Genomic DNA, 19716 nt, shown 5'->3' with positions numbered 1-19716 from the left:
ATTTGCAACAGGGAAAACGTTCTTCACAACATTTGCCGTGTTTACTGTATACACACAGCACTGTTATTTTACACATGTACAGTGTGTTCACTCAGGGAAAGCAATGACATGAAGAGACATGGAGTTCCAAGACTGAAAAGCAACTGGAAACTGGCTGCTGCTGCAAAAAACAATTCTGGCCTTCAGCCCGCTCCCAAGCTGCTCCTGAGGAAGTGGGCCACTGGAAGCTGGCCCAGATGTTGTGTAGGCCTTGGACCCTACTAAGATGTGCAATTTCCTCTTTCCCAGCTATTTAGCTGAAAACACAAATCACTGCTGGAAAATATAAAAAGGCAACCTTTACCGCCAGTTTATTATTCAGCAGCAGCTGGAATCCCTCTTTCTTCTCCTGCTCATCCCCACTGTGCAACTGGTCAGCCTGCTGCAGTAGCTGACCCAGTCCTTCCTCTAGCGAGGAATCTAAGATTAAATGCGTTTCATCCTCGTTGACGAGATCCAAGGAATCTCGTCGTGCAGTTCTCACTGTTTCACAGCTCACTTCATCTTCCCCTTCTTCACTTTCTCTCTCAGACTCCCGGTCGTAATCAGACTCAGCGTTGGCTGTGGTGTACCTTTGAGGGGGGAAAAAAACCCACCCCACAATGCAAAATTAGTTTGAGGAGATGCTGTGCAGCCTATACAGTTTTATACATACAGTACAGAAAAAACAACTCTTCCTAATAGGAGCGTCTTAGTTTATCCTGGAGAACTCTGTGCAATCCAAGTGTCTCAAATAACACACCGATCATTATCTCACATGTAATATACACAGCCTCAGAAAGTTGAAGAAAGAAGGCCCCCGCAAAAGTTAAATAGAACTCGGCCGCAAGTGTCCACATCACACTTGCACACCCTAACAGCTTCTCTTAGGCCTTCTAACGTCAGTGTAAGAGAATTAATTAACAACTAAGAACAGAACCAGGACAACTCAGTTATCGTATGGATTACAAAAGAGAATTTCAACAAAAAAATCTGACACACACCCCCATGTGGAAAATATAGCCTGAGGTTTCTGGCCTGCTCCAGGAAATTTCAGACACAATAGCTGTTTTGGCAATATCTAGTACCTCCATCATCTTGTCTGAGCGCTAAATACAAAACAGCTTGTTCACACTGACATGTGAAAAGGTGCAGAACAGCAGGAGAGTGATCAAAACTATTTCACATGAGCAAGAAGTCCAGCAAGGAGACAGCAGACGAGCCACTACATGTAAAAAAGCCCAGGCAATGATGAGCTGCTAAATTAGTCAACGGAACCAGGATAAAGCTCAGATCAAAGTTTCTGCAAACAGCAAAAAGCAAGCTCCCCAAATCATATACAGGCACCTAAGCTAGAAATTTAAAACAGCATTATATACATATATATATATACACTGATACCACTGCAGTGGGGTACCTACTTACAAAACTGATTTATTTTTAAAAACGACTCTTTATTTGTCCCCCCTGACATTTATCTGCAAATTTTTAACTGAAGAGTAAGTGCAAGTCAGACAGTATTTTAATTTATATTTGGGTTTTGTTGGTTTATCTGAATAGAAAGCTCTCTTCCTGAAGCAAGTTACTTCAAGACCCACAAACACCTAATTCTAGGGGATGTTTGTAATTGTTACCCAATTAAACTGTGCCCAAGCTGACTTTACAAGTTCTGCTAGAATTGAAAGCCATTGCAGTCTGGGGGCGTTCGGTAACTACAGCTGCACTCCCTTTTGCTCTGGCTGAGGGAGAGCCCGGTGCTCTGTGTGTGAAGCTGCCTTTGTCTGGAGGCAAAGATATGTGACCAAAGTCCATATCTGAAGAAAGCAGTTACAGTAATTTGGCGACACATCGATAATGACTATGTTATATATATTTAAATATATATATATCTATTTAGCTTTTTGGCTATCAAAGCTTCAATTTTCTGAGAACCATCAATAATGCTCAAGCATTTCCCCCTCTGATAGAGGGTAAACATATGCCCTCACTCACCACAGCCTCCAACCTTCACCCATAAATTTAAAAACACACCACTCTGTAGTGAAATATTTTAAGACAAGAAATACAGTAAGAGTCAGCCTTATCACTGCAAAGCCAGGAAAGCAAGCACTACAAGGCGACATGCTGGAGATTACACGGGCAGCACTAAATTAACGCATAACGTCGCAACACAGTGGTAGGTGACACTGGCATGGCTCCGCTCCACATTAGAAACTCAATTTCCTGGTATTTTCTTAAGATCAATGATATTATAAGCTCTCTAGACCACCTCATTTTCGGTACTTAAACACAAACTCCTCAAATTCTCCTATTTCCTGTCCTAACCGACTGTGCAGCACAATTGTGGGCTACACAGCTGTGACACTGTCTCACTACAACATTTTACTGGCAGCTGCAAAGATTTCAATATTTCAGCTGAAAAACACTTTTGAGCCATGTTGATGACTCCTGAAACACAATACGGTTTTAAAAAACAGGCAGCGATGGATGGCTCCTCTACACTTTTTTTCTTCACCACAAAAATGTGTTTTCTCCAAGACAGCTCACGCAAGTTGCTGCCAGTTTAAAAAGACAAGTATTACCGTATGAAACTTCATAAACTCAACAGTTTTCAGAAAGATTAAGGGATTTAATGTTATCAGCCTGTTTTCTCAAGTTTACAATGATGGAAAGTTCCTAAATGTTCTCATATGCTGAGGCCTCCGGCTAGCACACATTCTGAACAAAAACGAAAACACACTATCTGGAACAAAAGAGCACATGGGCAGAGGCGGCAGAGAAGCCCAAAAGACCAAGGCAGTGCCAAAGCAATATAGAGAAATTAAGCAGCCCAAGACTGACCTCTGGGCTCCTGAAAGCTCATCATGATTTTTGTGAATTGTATATGAAATCTGAGAAGATGCTTATGTCCATGTGGTTTACAAACTAAAGCTGAAATGTGAGTTTTTCTTTCTGAATTTCATTAAAATAATCCAATTGTCAGAAATGAATACACAGCTGAAACTTCCCTGTTGAGAATAGTCTCATTCTTCCTCCCAGTGGCTGCTAAAAAGCTAAACCAGTCTTTTCCAAAATTTACATTTCCTACCTTGATTTTCTACTAGGAAATTTTAGTATTTACATCTCTAAAAGACAATATTGCATAGTAAAGGCAGCTCGTCCCAAACAGACTAGTATTATATCTATTTGCACAGGGCACAGGCCAGAGTAAGAAATTATATACTACTAGAATTTTTTTAAAGTTAGACGAGAGCTGCTTATGCACCGATTCTCCACACTGATCATTAAACCTAATAACAGATCTTAAACAAAAAGTAAGAACTCCTCCAATCATCACATTTTAATAAAGTAATGAGGTTTTGCAGAAAAACAAATCCCTGCTCCACAGTCTACTTGAGGTCCTCCAAGGATGATGCCTTCTCTGAACCTCAGAATTGTTGTCGGCTTGCATCATGACTTAAAATTTTCTAACAATCAGATGATACCTACAGCTGGCATCCACTGAGTAAGACCACTGTTTTCAGCATGCTTTACAAAATGCATTGGCACCCTGATGGCTCGATGCATCTTTCATTATCTAGATAGCAAGGTCTTGTCTCCAGAACCAACTATAAAGTTTTAAAATTTGTTATGCAGCCTTGTTATCGATTACACCACGGTGAACCACTTACTCCCTAATTTTGCTTCACATAAACACCCACACATCAGCTTTCTCCTGCTTCACCACTTCAGCTACTAAAGATAAAATACTAAAAAGCCACAGTTCTCTGGCCATCACAACGCCTCTTTCCTGCGGTTCCACGTCCTTTGTTCTAGGATGCCGCTACAGCACTGGCTGCTTTGTCCCCTGATTACAAACCCGTGCTACCAAGTGTCAGCGCACACCAGCTGACTGGTCATTTAGCTGCTACCAAACAGCACGTCATGCCCAAATTCTGCCTGCCTTGCTCTCAGTACTATAATTAACTTCCTTCGTTAAGTTACATTTCCTTTCAACTTCCTTGGGAAAGCACATACAGCCAGCACTGCATATTTTAGAACACGCTTACACACCTCAAAAGCTATACAATTCATCTGATTAAGGCACAGAAGAGAAGTGTTTCATCGGAAAGACGGCAGTCACATACATGTAAGCAGCAGACCTCTTGTTATCTATCTAATACGAGAACACTTGCATTTACTTTGTAATTTTTATAGGTGTTCTTAAACTATACAGTATTTTTCACCTGGTTTCAAATTATTAAGACCTAAGCAACACAACTGTTTGGTGTGAGACACTGAGAAAACTCCATTATGTAACACCCTAGCCAAAGACATTTTAGTTAACTGGAATATATTTTTAACTCTCTCAAGTTTTCCAGCCATTCTAAAATATATTATTGTATGGAAATTTTATTTATAAAATCTCACTCAAGTCCCAGGCTAGACTTCTACTTCCCTTCTTTCTGTGAAATTCCCTAATCAAATTATTGCTTAAAATAACCCTCAAAAACTATTTATTTTTTCTTCTTCTTTCCCCCCTTTCTCTGGAAGTCAGAATCATTGCACTTCTCTCCATCTGGCCCTGGCAGTCACAGACTTCGTGTAATAAAAGCACATAAACCCAGGGTGACAGACACCTAGTGATGAAAAAAATCCCTTCCTTTCTGTTATAAACTGCTCAGGCGTAAGTAGTTGGGCACTAAAGCCCCTAAAAGCTGCTTCTAACTTGGTCCTCTGCTTACCCTCCTTCACTTTCTCCATCATCCGTGTTGGCTGCTCCTGAGCTGGCTGTGAAATAAATGGAACTGGAGCCTGTGGAATCCCTTCTTTCTCTAGGAAACCGCCTCCGGCGAGTTACTTTCTGGGTTTCTTCCAGATGGGATCTTTGAGGAAGGCAAAAAGATAAATAAACATTTGATAGCGAAACATCTGCTATTTCACTTCCATTTTCCTCTCTAGCAGATTCTATCCAATTTGCTTTATATCCAAAGAATTCACAAGGTGACTTACTCCTGCTTATACAAACACTCTGCTACCATACAAACACTGCATTCTACAGCTAAGGCAAGTCTACCCACAGAGCTGGTCCACATACAATTCATATATGCAATCCATATACAAAGGGGTAATCATATCACATGTATTCCTCCAATTTCCTCAATGAACAAAGACAAAGGAATCCTGAAACACCTTGCAGAATATAGGACTTTTTATTCTGTATCAAAAGTTACCTACAGCTGGCAGCAGTCAGAGAGAAAACAGCAGCAGCAAGAGACAAACATTTACAGAACAAATACATTTTCTGGTCTAGAATACAAAGCAAGTGTCACTACTTGAATACTCCATAAGAAAGAAAACCAACCCTGGCTAAACATACAGGTTTTTTACGTTAATCTCACCAGAGGTCAAGGCCAATGGAAACTATAGAGACACTTTTGCCACTTTTGTATTTTAAATTTAACATACTCAGTCATGGCTGGTTTACCATGCTATGGAGTAAATACGGGCAACAGCAGAAAAAGACAAAAAAGGGCAGAGTCAATACCTGACTTCACCAATGATTTCTGCTGCTAAGTGCTGCAGGCTGTTTCGTAGCTCCTCCACTTCTTTTCTTAGCTCTGCAATGTTTCTCACCACAAAGTCAAGGCGCTCCAGCACATCCACCTGCTCGTCATGCCTTAGGAGAGGCGCGTACATCACACCATCTTCCGCCTCTGCAGGCACTGGCAATCTGGGCACAACTTAAAGAAAACAAGAGGAGAGAAAGTTCATTAGATGCAAACAGGAAAGGACCTTACCTGGGATATATTAGCACAATTTTGTTTTCGGAAGAGGAAGGAGATGAGGCTTGGTCTCGAGTACTGCCACCTGACCTGGCCTAAGGTTCTGGGTTCTTCAGCTGGTTTACTGCTCCCTCCTCTGACACAAGCACTTGTAAGATTTTTTTCTTAAAAAGAGCAAAATCCATACTGAATATCACGAAGTCTACTGTAGATGAAGAAACTGTTGTTGTGTTGGTTGTTTTTTTTAAAAAAAGTCCTTACTGCAAATTAATTTAATTCCTATTCTCCACACTTCTGTACTAACACCATGCTGAAAAACTACTCTGCTTTTCTCCTGAATTGCAATCAACTCGGGAAGCTATCAGCCGCAAAAGCAACCAGCTTACAAGATAGCGTGACAAAAGTCATTCTATCCTTATTCAAGGGGACAAAAAAAACCCCCACAGAAACCCAGAGAGGAGACATCAGACTAAGTAGCAGTTTAGTCATTAAAATGTGTCACTGCCTTCTACTGAGCAACTAGAACCTTTACCATTGACTCTGATCCTTAAACCCTCTTGCAAATACAGTATGACCAACTGGCACGTAAGAACAGATTTACACCTGTGGATTTTAAATATGTTCTCTTGAAAGCTCAGATATTATAAATAAATATACTACCAGTTAAGTGAATTTAAGAAGGAACACTCTTTTTGTATTAACGACAACAACAAAGATAATCACTCTCAAAAAAGCAGCCAGATTTGTGGAAGACAGGTAACACAGGTACCCTGTGTTAACACACTGGACTCAAGAGATAAGAAAAGTCAAAACTCTCCTAAATAAAAGTAGTACTGTAACCTTTTCCCTACTCTTTTTTTGCTTCTCAGACATGTCAGTTTGCTCTGCTGCTTTCTCAAGAAGGAGCTGTACACAGTGTCAGTGTGCTGGTTTCAGGCACCTGCTCCCCCTGCAGCACTTGTCACTCCCCCGTTACCCCACGGCCGATGCTCCCGTCCTCCCAAGTCCCGCTCAGGACCTGCTGCTCCAGGGGCAAGCCCCACGAGCCTGGATGCACCGACTCCTCCCCAGGTGTACGGCTGGCAGCCAGGGCTGACACTGCAGTGATAGCAGGCGGCCTGGCCCCTGGGGACCCCCCGCCCTCTCGGCTGAGGCTCCATGCGGCACAAGGCTGCGGCAGGAGCATCTAAACCGGGCCGCGCAGCACCACAGGTTAAACCCCCGCCACAAGGCAGGCACGGACAGGCCGTGGGGTACCCCACAAACACAGTCCAGGGAAAATTCTTCCCCCACGAGCGATGTTAGTCTGAGTCTGGCCCACTGCCCCGCCCCGCGGGGACCCACCGGCCCGGGCCCGCCGCCTCGTGTCAAAGCCCGGCAAGCCCCCGGCTCCGCACAGCCCGGGCCGCGGCCGGCAGCCGGTATTTGCTGAAGCGTCCGAGCGCCGGCCCCGCCGGAGCAGGGCAGCCGCGGCTGAGCTTGGCGTCTTCGGACAGCTCGAACAGCACCCGGCCTGGGGCAGACCCGGCGCCGCCGGGCTCCGCGGGCCGCAGGCGGCCCCTCCGGCCAACGGCTTGAGCGGCAGCGCCTCAGCACCGGCAAAGCCCGCCCGTCGGGGAGGGGGCAGGCCGCCGCGCCCCTGCCCCGGGCCTCGCCCCCGCCGGCCCCACCGCGCCTTCCTACCCTGGCTCCGGCGCCCCGCCGCCTCCGCCGCGCCGCGCCGCCAGGCCCGCCCGGCCCGCCGCCGCCTGAGCGCCCAGAGCAGCCCCAGGCCCAGCCCGGCGCCCGCCGCGCCCAGCGCCAGCCCCAGCGCCAGCCGCCCCGGCCCGGCCCGCGCCATCGCCTGCCGCGCGGCCACCTGCGCCCGCCGGCACCCAATGGCGCGGGGCCGCGTCATCGCCGCGCGACGGGGGGCGGGGCCCAACGGCGGGGCGGGGCCCGGGGCAGGCGGGGGGCGCGTACGGCTACGGCTGCGCCTGCGCGTACACCGGCGCCTGTGCCTGCATCTGTACGTACACCTGTACCTGCGCCTACAGCTAGACCTGCACCCGCACGTATACCTGTACCTGCACATAGGGCTGCACCTGCACCCGCGCATACAGCTACACCAGCACTTGCACATATGCCTGCACCTGCACGTACGGCTGCACCTGCACATACAGCTGCATCTGTGTCTGCACCTACACCTACACCTGCAGCTGCAGCTGAACCTACACCTGCAGCTGAACCTACACCTGCACTTACTTACACTTGCACCTGCCCCCATACCCCAGCCCTACAGCCGCACCCCCCAGCATGGTGGCCTGCCTCACTGCCACAGTCAGTTCTGGTGGGCCAGGGGCCAACACTGCAGCAGCCGCTGGCTCGTCACCCACCCGTCACCTGGTGCCCTGTCCCTGTCCCCTCTGTCCCACCTGCCGAGGGGCCCTAGAGGCCGGGCAGCACCACCCCCCACCCCACCCCCGCCATATTGCGGACAGTACCTGGGTGATGCAGCCTTCATATCGCTGCTCTAATAAAGCGATAAGCGGCTCCTGGCGGGAGCAATATCCGGACAGCGCAGGGGCTCTGCTCTTTCCCTTTAACCCCCTCGCACCCGCAGACAGCAACTGGGTGCCAGCAGGCTGGTGCATCTGGAATCCCAGCTGGATTCAGTGTTCCCTCACTATCCTTCAGCCCCACGGCTGCTGAGGGAAACGGTGGGGGTGGGAAATGGTGATTTTAGCAAGCGAACCCTCTGCAGGCTCGTCACGGTGTCGGGGGTGCAGAACACCACCGGCTGTGGGTGGGGGAGGAGGTATTTGAGGTGGAAATAGACTGTGCAGGGCCGGAGGGCAGGAGCGGCCAAACAGCCAGCCTGAGCGCCGGGGGCTGCATTTCTCCATCCTGCAGCAACCCCCAGCGTGACCTCCCACCTGCTGCTTATACTGGGATTATGGAAACCAGCAACACCTTTTTCTGGAACAGCCACGGGAAAACCAGTGGTTCCTTTAACACCCTCTACAGTGTACTCATTCCCAGCTAAAAAGGTGGGTTAAAGATGTTCTGTGGTGCCCGTGCCCGAGTGCCGAGCCAGCACCATTTAACCGGTGTCACAATTCCAGTGGCAGCAATCGGCAGCTTGCTCATCTCCCACTGTGCAATTCACCTTCAAGAAGCAAAGCCACACCTCAGGGTCAGGGGTGCTCATCCTGAGCTGCTGCCCTCTGTCCAATTAATAATATTCTGGGCGGGAAATTTAATTGGGTGCTGCAGAAAGAAGAGGGTGTTAATTAGAAAAAGCGGCTGCTGTCAGAAGAGGAAAAATAAAGCTCTGCATATGCCACTTGCCTCTTGTAAGTGTGGGTAATGGGGTGATGGTTTCTGCAGTCAAATGACCCTTTTCTCTCTTTTATCTGAATTACTGGGAGAGATTCCAAGCCGGCAGCTCCCGCTGGCCCCTGTTGCTTGGCATGTCCGCTGAGGGCTGTAAGCAGACCAGTCGGAGCCAGTGCCAAAGGGTAATAAGTTGCTTTCAGATGATGAATGATACCACTGAGATACATTGTGCTGTGCTTTATGGCTCGCTCTCACGCCACTGCAGGGCCGAGCGCTCGGGCTGGCTCCCAGATTCTGGTATCTCATCAGGAAATCCAATACCAAAATATTGTGTGCAGGCTCTGTTTTCATTTCCCTCTCTTATCTTCCCCCCGGCATTAAAGAGTGGTGTATGAGCCAGACCGACCAGAGAGAGCAAGAGCTGGGCAGGCTGCCACCGGGCAAGAACCCTGGCTATATTTTTCTTTAATTTGTGGATAGACCGAAGGCTCTGGATTTCACATCTGTGTTATTTTCTGTGGCCAGCAGGACAGTAACTGCCTGAGGCCGCCCGGTGGAGGTCCAAAGGGGTTATGGATTTCGGACTGTTGAAATCAAACACAGCCCAGGTGAAATGCGCAGGAGGCAACATTTCCCTTTCATTAACTGGGCAACAGAGGCAACAGCGTGTTAATTTATCACACCAGAAGCCAAACACAGGTTTACATCAGAGTTAGGAGTAAACATTTGGACTGGTCTGGCAGTGGGGAATTTTGGAAGACCCTCTTTAGGATGAAAATGATCTAAACGAGCTGATGTTTAACCTGTGGAGTGAGGTCTCCCCCATACAGCTTGAAATGAATATATTGGGATATTTGGGGCACCTTTTAGGAAGATGATGACGTCAGCCTCTGCTGGTTATTTTCTTTTATCATGCCAAACCCAAAAAAGTCAATAATAATGTTAATAATAACAGCAAAGCTTGGCTTTGTTGGAGCGTTTCCTTTAGCCTAGTGAGCAGAAATGTTAATTTTCTCCCTTGCTCCCTGTCACAGTTAATCAGCAACTCGGGGCAGCTCAGAGAAACGGGCCGCAGGTCAGGCAGGAAGGACACGGTGCAGCGAGGCTCCTCGGCATGGGAGCATCCTTCTTCTGCTTTCTCCTGCAGTCATTTATTTCTGAAGATTACTAGCAAAGTTAGCAATTGATTATGGGTTGTTAATCATCTCTTGTGAGCTGCATGGAGAGGTTTCTGTTCAAGTTTTGAGACTAGGGATCTATTATTTGCTATTTATGGACAGATTATTTGCTTTATATATAGTTTTAAAACTGCTAGGGTGGGTGTCGAGGTGGGAATTACTCCATCAGCACCTACAGAGGAAGCATCTCTCTCTGTCTTGGCCTTGGGAAATGAGCTTCTCCTCAGATTTTGAAGGGATTTAAACCCCCACGCCTCCAGATAAAAGCTCAACAGTCCGTAGAAAAAGTGACTTTTTTTCCCTGATATGCTGGTTATGCCACACATCCTGCTTCAGGGGAATGTTTGGAAAGGACCCTAGGGTGGCATCTGGGATGCTCTGCAGGGGTCCCCACCTGCCTGGCTCCTGATCCGTCATCTCCCAGTCCTCATTCCTCTGTCTGTCATTTCCCGGTCCTTTATCTCTCTGTTTTTAATTTCCTGGTTCTTTGTCTCCGCGTCCATCATTTCCCTGTTCACTGTCTCCTGGTCCCGCGCCTCCCAGTCCACCATCTCCTGGTCCATTACTTCCCTGCCCATCACCTCCCAGCTCACCACCTCCCAGTCCCTCGCCTCCCAGCTCGTTTCCCAGCCCACCCGCCCCCCCCCCCCCGCCCCCGGCCTCCCGCCCTTACCGGGAGGGCAGAGCCGACCCCCGGCACGAGGCGGCCGGCGGGACCCCGCGGGCACCCCCCCCCGTGCCCAGCGCCGGCGGGGATGGGGTGGGCCTGGCTTCCCCGGGGCTAAACACCCCCCAGAGCCCCTCCGAGCCCCGTGCCCCCCCGCAGCCGGGGCGGGCGGGACGCGGCGGGGCGGGACGCAGAGGGCCGCCCCCGGGCACGGCCCCCGCGGGCACGGCCCCCCGGGAGCGGCGGGCGCGGCGGGCGCGGGAGCGGGAGCATGCCGTACCTCCTCATCAGCACCCAGATCCGCATGGTGAGTGCCCCCGGCCCCCGGCCCCCGGCGGGCAGGGACCTGCGGGGGGGCCCGGGTGGGGACGCGCAGCTCCCGGCTGGGGCGGGCACCTCGGGGGGGGCATGCCCCGCAGATCTGGGGGACCCCGGCACGGCCAGGCTGGGCACCACCGCCCTCACACCTCGCTGAGCCCCGGGTGCCAGGCAGGGGGAGAGCACTGGGGTGCCCGTACCCCTGCTCCTCTACCCCAGGACCCACCCGGAACAGCAAGTCACATCACCAGGGACACTTGTTGTAGGGTCCCAGGAACGTCAAAGAAGCTCACCTCGGGCCACGTGTCCTTGCTGTGGCTTTTCCCCCTTCCCCAAAGAGCCGTCTGACGGTGGAAGGTGCAGCCGTAGCCAAAGGGAAGGGCACTGCTGGCAGCAGGGGTGCTGCATGGCAGCCCAAGCAGCGGCGGGGTCTCTGGCTGAGTGGGGGTCTCTGGCCGAGGCGTGGGCTGAGAGCTCAGCCCATTATTCTCATATAAAGACATAAAGGAAACATTACTTCCGAGCGATTGCAGCCATCTGCAGCCCACAGAGCGGTTGGTGCTGACCTGTCAGCTGGCATGTCCTGCCAGGACCACAAGAGCAGATAGTTCTGTATTTGAGGGTTTTTTTCCTTTTCCCTACACAAAGGGGAACTGTATGTCTGAAAGCCCAAATACGATGATGTGGGTTTGCGATGGGAAGGGGCTAATGGCGAAAAAAGCAAATCAACAAGTGGCAGGAGTGTGGTGAAAGATGCTGCTGCTGTGGCTGAAGATGTCCCATTACGCACGCATCTGGGACCAGGTGAGCAGCCTGTTGAGAAGGAGGACGGGTGGGGATGCTGCAGCGCTGAAGCATCCTCTGGCAGTGACATCGTATGATATGGACCAAGATACAGGGAGCGCAGCATGGTTGAGGTTTGTAGCACTGTCGGGAAAGGGCTGCATTAGCATGGCAAAGCACATTTCCCCTCTGGGCACTTTGGAAACTCTGCTCTTTAGCAAGGCAAAGCAAACATTTCCAGCCTAAAACTTGGCACTGAGCCGTGGCTAGAAACAGCCTGTCCTGTTCTTGCAGGGGGTGATTGACTTTGCTGGTTTTTTCCTGGCAGTGGCTGGGGCAGGGACGAGTCACTGCCTCCCATGGCACTTCCCCCATGGGGTTCATGGTGCTGGGCTGTGGGTGGGAGGGCTGCGCAGGGACCAGCAAGCGGAGAAGGCTCTGCTTCCATTTCTTGCCTTTTCCAGCGCTCCAGGCAGCAGAGTGTGCCAGCAGGTTTGCACAGCTTGCTAAAATGTTTGATTAGTGCCGCTGCGTAAGTGCTTCTAGTTGGGATCCGATCGAGGCTCATGATTTACATGCAGTTTGCCAGTGCCCGTTCATAGACAGATGCTGTCGGGGGGGATTTTACCCTCTGTGCTGCACCCAGTCCTCGCCCAGCCAAGGAGAAATCCACTGCTTTCTCGGCCATCAGACTGTCCAGCTGCTTTGTTGCTAAATTCATTGTGGGTCAAAGTGTGCAGCTTCCCATCCCGCTGCCCCCAGACCATGGCCAAGCGTGGAGCAGGCAGCTCACAAACCGCCCCACGCAGCCCCTGAGGCTTAGGGACCCCCTGTCCTGTCCCTGGGCTTTGCTTTTGCCGAGGGGTGGTAGAGAAAAGATGGTGGGTAAAAAAGGGTCTGGCTGATACTTAAAATATTCCTGAGATTATTTAGGGTTGAGCAGCCCTTTGCATGGTACGAAGTGTGATAATAGTGTGATGCAGGTTTGCCAGTGGAGGGGGAACATCCCTCTGAAGAACGGTTTCCATCTGCAAACTCTTTGTTCAGTAGTGTGGAGGAGATTGAAAAGAAAACAATTGCTCCACCTGTTAAAATCAATGAAATGCTGCTGTTTTCAGGGACAGCCAGGAGCATGCAGGGGTAGGTTTTGGGGCATAGAGGGGCTTAGCACTGTACAGAAATGTCCCTGCCCTCCCTGCTACGATGTGTGGGAAGTCCACCTGATGGCTCTGGTAGTGACATGACTCATGCCTCTGACTGCGTCCACCCAGCTCCTCCAGTCTCCTGCCACTTCCAAGGGAGCGTGACGGTCCCTCATCATCCCATGGGTGCTCATCTGTCCCCAGCACTCTGCAGCACCTTCTCACCCTTCCCAGTTAGTGGAGCCATTCCTAAAGCTGTCTTCTACCAGGACAGGCAAACAGTCCCTAACTGGCCTGGGGATGCTTATTTCATGGTAAAACACATAGATTTTCTTGTTTTGCATGATGAGGCTTGAGTAGCACCTTGTTGCTGTCCTACAGACTTCCCAGTGGTGGATCCCAGAGGACCAGAGCCACTGTGAGCTGTCAGTAGGTGGCCGTCACCGAGCAAAACCACCAAGGTCCTCTACTGGGACGGGCAGGTGGCTGGCAATAATTCCCTTCCCAGTAAAGCTCTTGCTGGAGCTGTGCTGGGGAGCTGGGAGGGGGTGGCTGTGCTGCCGCACATCGCTCACCCACTCTGCTGCCTTTCCCTGCAGGAGGTTGGCCCCACCATGGTGGGAGACGAGCATTCGGACCCCAGCCTGATGAGCTTCCTGGGGGCCACGAAGAGGAACATGCTGGGCAATCACTTGTAAGTCCTCCTTCTCTGCCACATTTCAGGCTCCCCCCTCTCCTTATTTTCTGTATTTGGAACATCTTCACTCCTCGTATTCATCATGGTATCTTCCAGGTGCATGTTTAATCCTGGGACTAGTTTGATGCTGAAAGGGTACACACACGCCCTTGCCCCTGCCTGTCAATGCTCACCCAGGGAAATGCTGCCAGATCATCCCTTTTGCTTTTCCTTTTTCCTTGCTCTGGTCCCACTGTAGCACCTGACCCACTTCCCCCCTCTCCTTCCCCCTTACATGCTGGGGCTGCTGCTGGCTGTGCCCCGACACGTGCCCTGGCTGAGATGGAACAGCCACACTGAGCCTGTGAATCTTTCTGTGTGACCTTTCCTGCCTTCATCCCCCCCTCAGTCCTGAAAGACAAGCCTCCTCTGCCTTATTATCAGTTCCAGCCCTGAGATGCTCGGAAGCAAACGGTGCCTGTGCCAGCCTTGTTCTGGCTGGGGCCTTTTCCGGTGCCGAACCACCCGACATGCTCATCCGCACTCTGTCCCGTCCCATGCTGTAGTGCAGCCTGAGGTTTCTCCCCGTTCCTGAACATCCGAGCCAGCCCCTCCCAGCAGCTCCTGAAGCTTTTCCTTGGACTGCTGAGCCCCAGGGTTGGAGCTGCTTCCCATTGCGTGTCGTCCGTCCCCCCCGCCCCAACTCCAGCCCATCAGCCTACGTGTTCCCAAGCCGTATATAGTTGACGCTTCTCTATGTCCCTGTCTCTCTCTCTGCCCACGCCGAGTTTGACACCAGCCTTCATCAGCGTGCAACTCGGAGATGTTACCAGTGTGTTCTTTACATCTTGGCCCACTGTTTCTTTTTTCCCCCACATGGTATCTCACTTCGTGTTTTTCTCTGGGAAAAAAACCAAACACAAAGCAAAACAAACCCTCAAATGCAAATTAAAACAAGGGAGAGGAGCAGTGAGATTTCTGTTCAAGCTCGCCCACTCCCACCGTAGCACAGGGGAGGAGGAGGAGGAAGGCAACCAGGCGTTAAACAGAAGAGGCCTCTCAGTCCCAGCGTGTTCTCAAACTTCCATCGGTGGAGCTGGGAAAACCCACCTACTCGGCCCCGGCCTGGCAAACACCAGGGGCTTGGACCTCAGCTCCTGCAGCGCTAAAAACCTGAATGGGCTGGGAGATTTTAAAGCAAGAAGAGATTAAAAGATTAAATACTGAAGGCTGCCTGTTAAAAAGAGAGACCCTTCCAAAAGCAAACCTAGCCACCCGGCAGCCCCTGCCTCGGGAGGGGTGGGTGGTGGTGGACGGCAGAGCCCCCCTGTCAGGCAGCTCCCTGCCAGGTGGCGCTGGGGGCTTCGCAGGGCTGAGCCCTCCCAGTGCTGCCGTTCCCAACGCTGTGGGTGGCCGGGGGTTGGCAGCGGCATCAGCTTCGTGCTGCTGCCTGCCAAGCCGAGCCAGGGAGCAGGCAGGGAGTTATGAAATGAGAGAAGGGAGACGCGAGGGGGGAGAGAAAGAAAAGGCTTCAAGAAGGAAGAAGTGCTGCTGGCTCCTGAGAGATACGGGCAAGGATCCCTGGGATTCAGGTGGAAAAGCAAAGATAAAATGCCTCCATGGCATCTGCACCAGCAGCCAGGGAGGAGATGCAGCACTATAAGGAACCAGAGTGCCACATCTTGCTTGTCTGGGAGAAGGGACCTGAGCTTTCTATGGGATCTCCCTGGTGGCTTCCCCATCCTTCTTCCCTCCCTGTGGCCCGGAGCACTTTTGAGCTCCCTCTTGCCCCACCTGCTGCTTGCTGTGGCTTGTGTTACAGCCAGGGCAACTCCGCTGTGTCCCCGTGGCTGTCTTCCCCCTTTGCGCTTGAGCAACAAGGGGTGGAGAAAATAACCTGGCTGGAATGTGGCTGCTGCCACCCCGAGAGGCACGGCGGGGTGAGCCCCGGCCACCCCTCTGCCACAAATCCCAGCCAGGGATGAGAGCTCCTGTATTTGCACCACAGCTGAGCAGGATTTTCCATCCACCTGGCTGCAAGGCTTTGCTAGCAGTAAGCCCAGCTACAGGACGCTGCAGATCTTGCCCTTCCTGTAGCACCGTGGGCCCCAAACCCTTAAACATGACCTTGGATGGAGCCTGAAAGAAAAGGTCTAAGCAGTATGGAGCTGCTGGGGCACTGTGACAGACAGATGAAGTACCTGATTGCCTCTAATGAGGGGGAGTGCCGATCCTGTTCCGCAGCTCGGCACTCGCTCCTGCAAATGGCACATCATTAAGTTCCACCAGTTGCCGGCGTGCAGGCACGCACGGCCGCTCCCTGCGCCATATGCGGGGGCAGAACCCCAGGGCATCGGGGCTTCAGCAAGGGGGCAGCTGGCCCTGCCCCAGCCCGCACACTTCTGGTGGCCAGCGCGGGGTCATACATACAATGTCTAACCCTTGCCCGCTGCAGAAAAAGTCCACCAGGTGGACGTGCACACATGGATGACTGCTGGGCACCATACCAGCATCTCCTGTAATTACCGAGGTTATCAGCACTGGTCTTAAATGAAAACTAGTGTCTCTCTGTTATATTTTGGGAGCTGAGGTCTGAGGCACCTAATAATACTTCAATTTAGCTGCTCCCCAGGGCACAGCCAAGCCTCAGCCTTGAGGAAGCTAAAAGGACAGCTAGGCAGGTATCACCGGGAGGTTGGCTGCTCCACCACTGAAAATAGCTGCATGTGGAGGACACTCCTGGCCAGCTTGGTCCTGTCCCCACGCGGGCAGCTGGGCTTGCTGTTACTCACATACCTAAAGTGCAGAATTCCCCTCTGATGGCAGGTGATTTTTCTGTTCCCTGCTGGCATTCAGCTGGGAGGAAAGGCTTTGCACATGTTCCCTGCCACTCCACCGTGATTCAGACGGGGTGCACACAGAGACAGCGGTATAACTGACAGGCGCTGTGCGCAGCCTTTTGTTTCACTCAATACGGAGTTGTGTTTAAAGCCCTGGGCAACTCAGCTTTCCTTCTGCTTTTAGCTCAGCCACTCAGGTTTTTTAGGTTCATATAAATAACAAACAATCCCTGCCTCAGCTCCTGCCTCTGCATAATGGGAATAATATTTACCAACTCCAACATGTGAATCTGAAGAGTATGTGGCAAGCCTCTTAGAGAAAGCATTAAGTTCAAAGACACTTATAATAATACGTATTATCTTTACACCACATCTATAATTATAGCAAAGTATAGTCTGTCTTGAGAAACTGAAGGAAAAAAAAGAAAAAGCTTTCACATCTTGGTGTTATTTCACACTTTAAAAGCACTCACCACTCCATTAATGTTTCACAGTCTTAGCAAGAACAACTTTGGAAATACTTTTGGGTCTTTTTCTATTGTTATTAGTATGAAAATCAGGAAAGTCTTTGTTAAGGTGCCCAAACAAGATCACCAGAGATCCTGTAGCCCTTCATTATCAGCTTATCTAGCACAGTGAGTCATCTGAAGAGCAAAACTATTACGAAGCTTATCCCATCTGCTTGAATAAATACTGGATCCAAACAGGCGCGTTAAAAGAACAGGAAGGCAGCCGGCCCCGGCCCCGAAGGTTGCCCCTGCCATTTCAGCTCTGCTGCTTCCCCACCCCATTCAGCCCGTTTTCTGTCTGTATCGCGCTACCCTTCCACTCTGCAGTCACCGTCTGTTTTCCTCATGGTGGGAGCAGTCAAGTCTTCTGCAGAGAAGCATCCTCCAGGATGAGGTGGAGGGAAGAGCAGCTTCTGCTCCGAATGCAGAGAGCCAGCAGAGGAGTAAAAGCTGGACAAAGATCCCAAGTTCCTAGACACCCGCAGTGTGCAACGGCTCTGAACTGCCAGGGTAGAGGTGCCTGTGCTCCACCTTATTTGGCAGCTCTGCTGAGGATTGTCAACTTCTGGGTTTTCTGAGGCTTAATACTTGGCTGAAGGCAGCACTTCTTCCCAACCCCCAAATTTCAAGCACAGGCTCTCAAAAATGCCCAGTTCACAGACATGCTCTGACACAGGAAAAACATAGGGTTTTCGTTCCTTAGAAACACCTGAATCATCCTTCCCTGCTTTGCAGAGATTATCCTCTTTTCCCATGATTTCCCAGCTGTAAATACTCGTGAACCCTCTCTGCTGGCAGCTTCAGCCCGATTAATTAAGCAGCACGTGGCTTTGATAAGGGGTCCCCCTCCCACATTTCAATTTAACATGGCCCTTCCGTTGTGGGCAGGCTCTCTCCTTGCCTGGGCAGCTGTGGGTTTGGGCTTTCCCCACCTGGTTCACCAAAACATGACATCACACAGACAGTATGCCAGAGGTGGTCACTGCCCTGTCTTACATGGGTTTAGCAGCAAGGCAGAGTCACTTCCACAAGGAAATCCTTGTCTCTTCCTTCTCCACCTCCTTTTATTTCTTCTCCTCTTTCCTGCTTGCAGCTGGGAGTACTATGTGAACGATGCACCGCGGATAGTCTTGAACAAGCTGGAGAGCTGTGGGTACCGCGTGGTGAGCATGACAGGCGTGGGCCAGACGCTGGTGTGGTGCCTCCACAAGGAATAGCGAGGAAGACGTCTGCGTTCCACCTGGACAAGATCCTGCTGGGGTTCATCTCACACAGGACTGAAAAAAAATTTCCCCTTAATTCCTTTCTGCCCCAGACCCCAGGTACTTGGGTGTCGGGGGGAGGAGTGGTGTAGAGGCAAAACTTGACCCAATGGAAACTCTCCAGCCCTGCTGTTTCATAAGACCTGGCGGAGAAAGGTATGCCCTGTCCAGACAAAATCAGGCAGAGAGAACAGATGGCTCGCTCTCTGCATTCATCAGAACGGCAGTCTGGCAACTACCAGGTTTTTCCATTTTAATCATCTCCTATTTAGCATGCATTGGAGGAGGCTCAAACAACAGACTTGTCTGGCTGTCCCTCAGGGCTGCCCCAGAGAGAGGTACACGCTGAGTTCAGGGCATACCTTCTCCCGGGCCGCAGGGGTAGGGAGGGCAGGCCAGGCACGGATGGCAAAGGTTCTCATCCCAGAAACGTAAGCGGGAACTGCTACACCTACACAGCGCTCTTCGAGAATCCCTTCACTCGGCAGCAAGCCTGGTTTCTCTCCCGAATGGGATTGCGGTTAGCAGCGTAATCAGGCTTTCAGCCCCAAGAGTGCCATTCAAGCATAACACACCGTTCCTGAACAGCCTTAGAGCAGCACAGAAAGGTCTTGTGAACATTTCAGGTACGGGCTCTGTAATCTTTAACAGCAGCAGCTGCAATGCTGGGTTATTTGGGGCTGTGTATCAATCCTGCTGTAGGGGTAACACCAATAAAACATTTCTCTAAACAGACCAATGTCTTTCTGTGGGTTGTTTTAAACAGCTGTTGCCAAATCCATTCTGGATCCACAGCTCCTGAACAAGTTTCAGGAACTGAAAGAAGCTCCAAGGTTTGGTGTTCTGATAGCACCTCTCACCCCCTGCCCCCTGCGACAGGGAAGCTGCTCTGCGCACACAAACTGACAGGCTGACATACTTACTCTGAAGCCTACGCAGCCATTTTTTCCCCTGCACTGGAAGGGGGCAACGGCTGCAGTCGCTGAGAGTTCGTATTCCTACAACAGTTTTAAAAAAGGAGTTTTATTGACTTAATTTAAGAAACAGCTCTGGAAATGAATGATGGGGTGGGAAGAATCCATACTCTCATGCTAAGTGTGAGACTCTTCCTCGTCCTCCCGCTTGAGCTGTTCAATCAGCTGCTGCCTCTCTGCTGCTTGCCTCATCCTCATCATCACCAGGCTCTCGTAATCCCGTTCTGATACCACTGATGCCTAGGAGCAGAACACAAACATAACCT

General features: G+C 50.9%; 3 protein-coding genes across 9 annotated transcripts in view; 1 reads left to right on the top strand and 2 right to left on the bottom strand.

The window, feature by feature from the left end:
- Positions 1-11684, bottom strand: part of RMDN3 (regulator of microtubule dynamics 3) — a 42302-nt gene extending 30618 nt beyond the window's left edge. Inside the window, exons 1-4 of one of the 5 annotated variants that reach the window (XM_056353178.1) lie at positions 11558-11684; positions 5546-5741; positions 4743-4883; positions 344-611 (exon numbers count right to left, since the gene is read on the bottom strand). In XM_056353178.1, the coding sequence (XP_056209153.1) occupies positions 344-611; positions 4743-4883; positions 5546-5741; positions 11558-11672 (720 nt within the window). In that variant the 5' untranslated portion in view covers positions 11673-11684. Of the gene's footprint in view, positions 1-343; positions 612-4742; positions 4884-5545; positions 5742-5873; positions 6143-6801; positions 6959-7127; positions 7392-7466; positions 7646-11557 lie in introns of those variants that run through there. The other 4 variants (XM_056353176.1, XM_056353179.1, XM_056353177.1 and 1 more) reach the window with 4 other exon arrangements.
- On the top strand, positions 11112-19211 carry GCHFR (GTP cyclohydrolase I feedback regulator). Its single transcript, XM_056353186.1, has 3 exons — positions 11112-11253; positions 13789-13883; positions 18308-19211. Exons 1-3 carry the CDS (start codon positions 11218-11220, stop codon positions 18429-18431), a joined length of 255 nt encoding a protein of 84 aa, XP_056209161.1. The 5' UTR covers positions 11112-11217; the 3' UTR covers positions 18432-19211.
- A 124-nt stretch (positions 19212-19335) lies between these two features.
- The window catches only part of DNAJC17 (DnaJ heat shock protein family (Hsp40) member C17), a 117110-nt gene continuing 116729 nt past the window's right edge, over positions 19336-19716 (bottom strand). The window contains exons 11-12 of one of the 3 annotated variants that reach the window (XM_056353183.1): positions 19561-19690; positions 19336-19474 (exon numbers count right to left, since the gene is read on the bottom strand). In XM_056353183.1, the coding sequence (XP_056209158.1) occupies positions 19568-19690 (123 nt within the window). In that variant the 3' untranslated portion in view covers positions 19336-19474; positions 19561-19567. The other 2 variants (XM_056353182.1, XM_056353184.1) reach the window with 2 other exon arrangements.

Source organism: Falco biarmicus, chromosome 10, assembly GCF_023638135.1.
Source record: "Falco biarmicus isolate bFalBia1 chromosome 10, bFalBia1.pri, whole genome shotgun sequence".
In the NCBI taxonomy this organism is placed as follows: Eukaryota; Metazoa; Chordata; class Aves; order Falconiformes; family Falconidae; genus Falco; species Falco biarmicus.
The sequence above is the reverse complement of the archived record's forward strand: the minus strand, read 5'-3'. Positions and strand labels throughout refer to the sequence as shown.

Coding starts and splice junctions, on each gene's coding strand:
- GCHFR (XM_056353186.1), top strand. CDS start 11,218: ATGCCGTACCTCCTCATCAGCACCCAGATCCGCATG. Junction 11,254..13,788: donor TCAGCACCCAGATCCGCATG/GTGAGTGCCCCC, acceptor CTTTCCCTGCAG/GAGGTTGGCCCCACCATGGT. Junction 13,884..18,307: donor AACATGCTGGGCAATCACTT/GTAAGTCCTCCT, acceptor TCCTGCTTGCAG/CTGGGAGTACTATGTGAACG.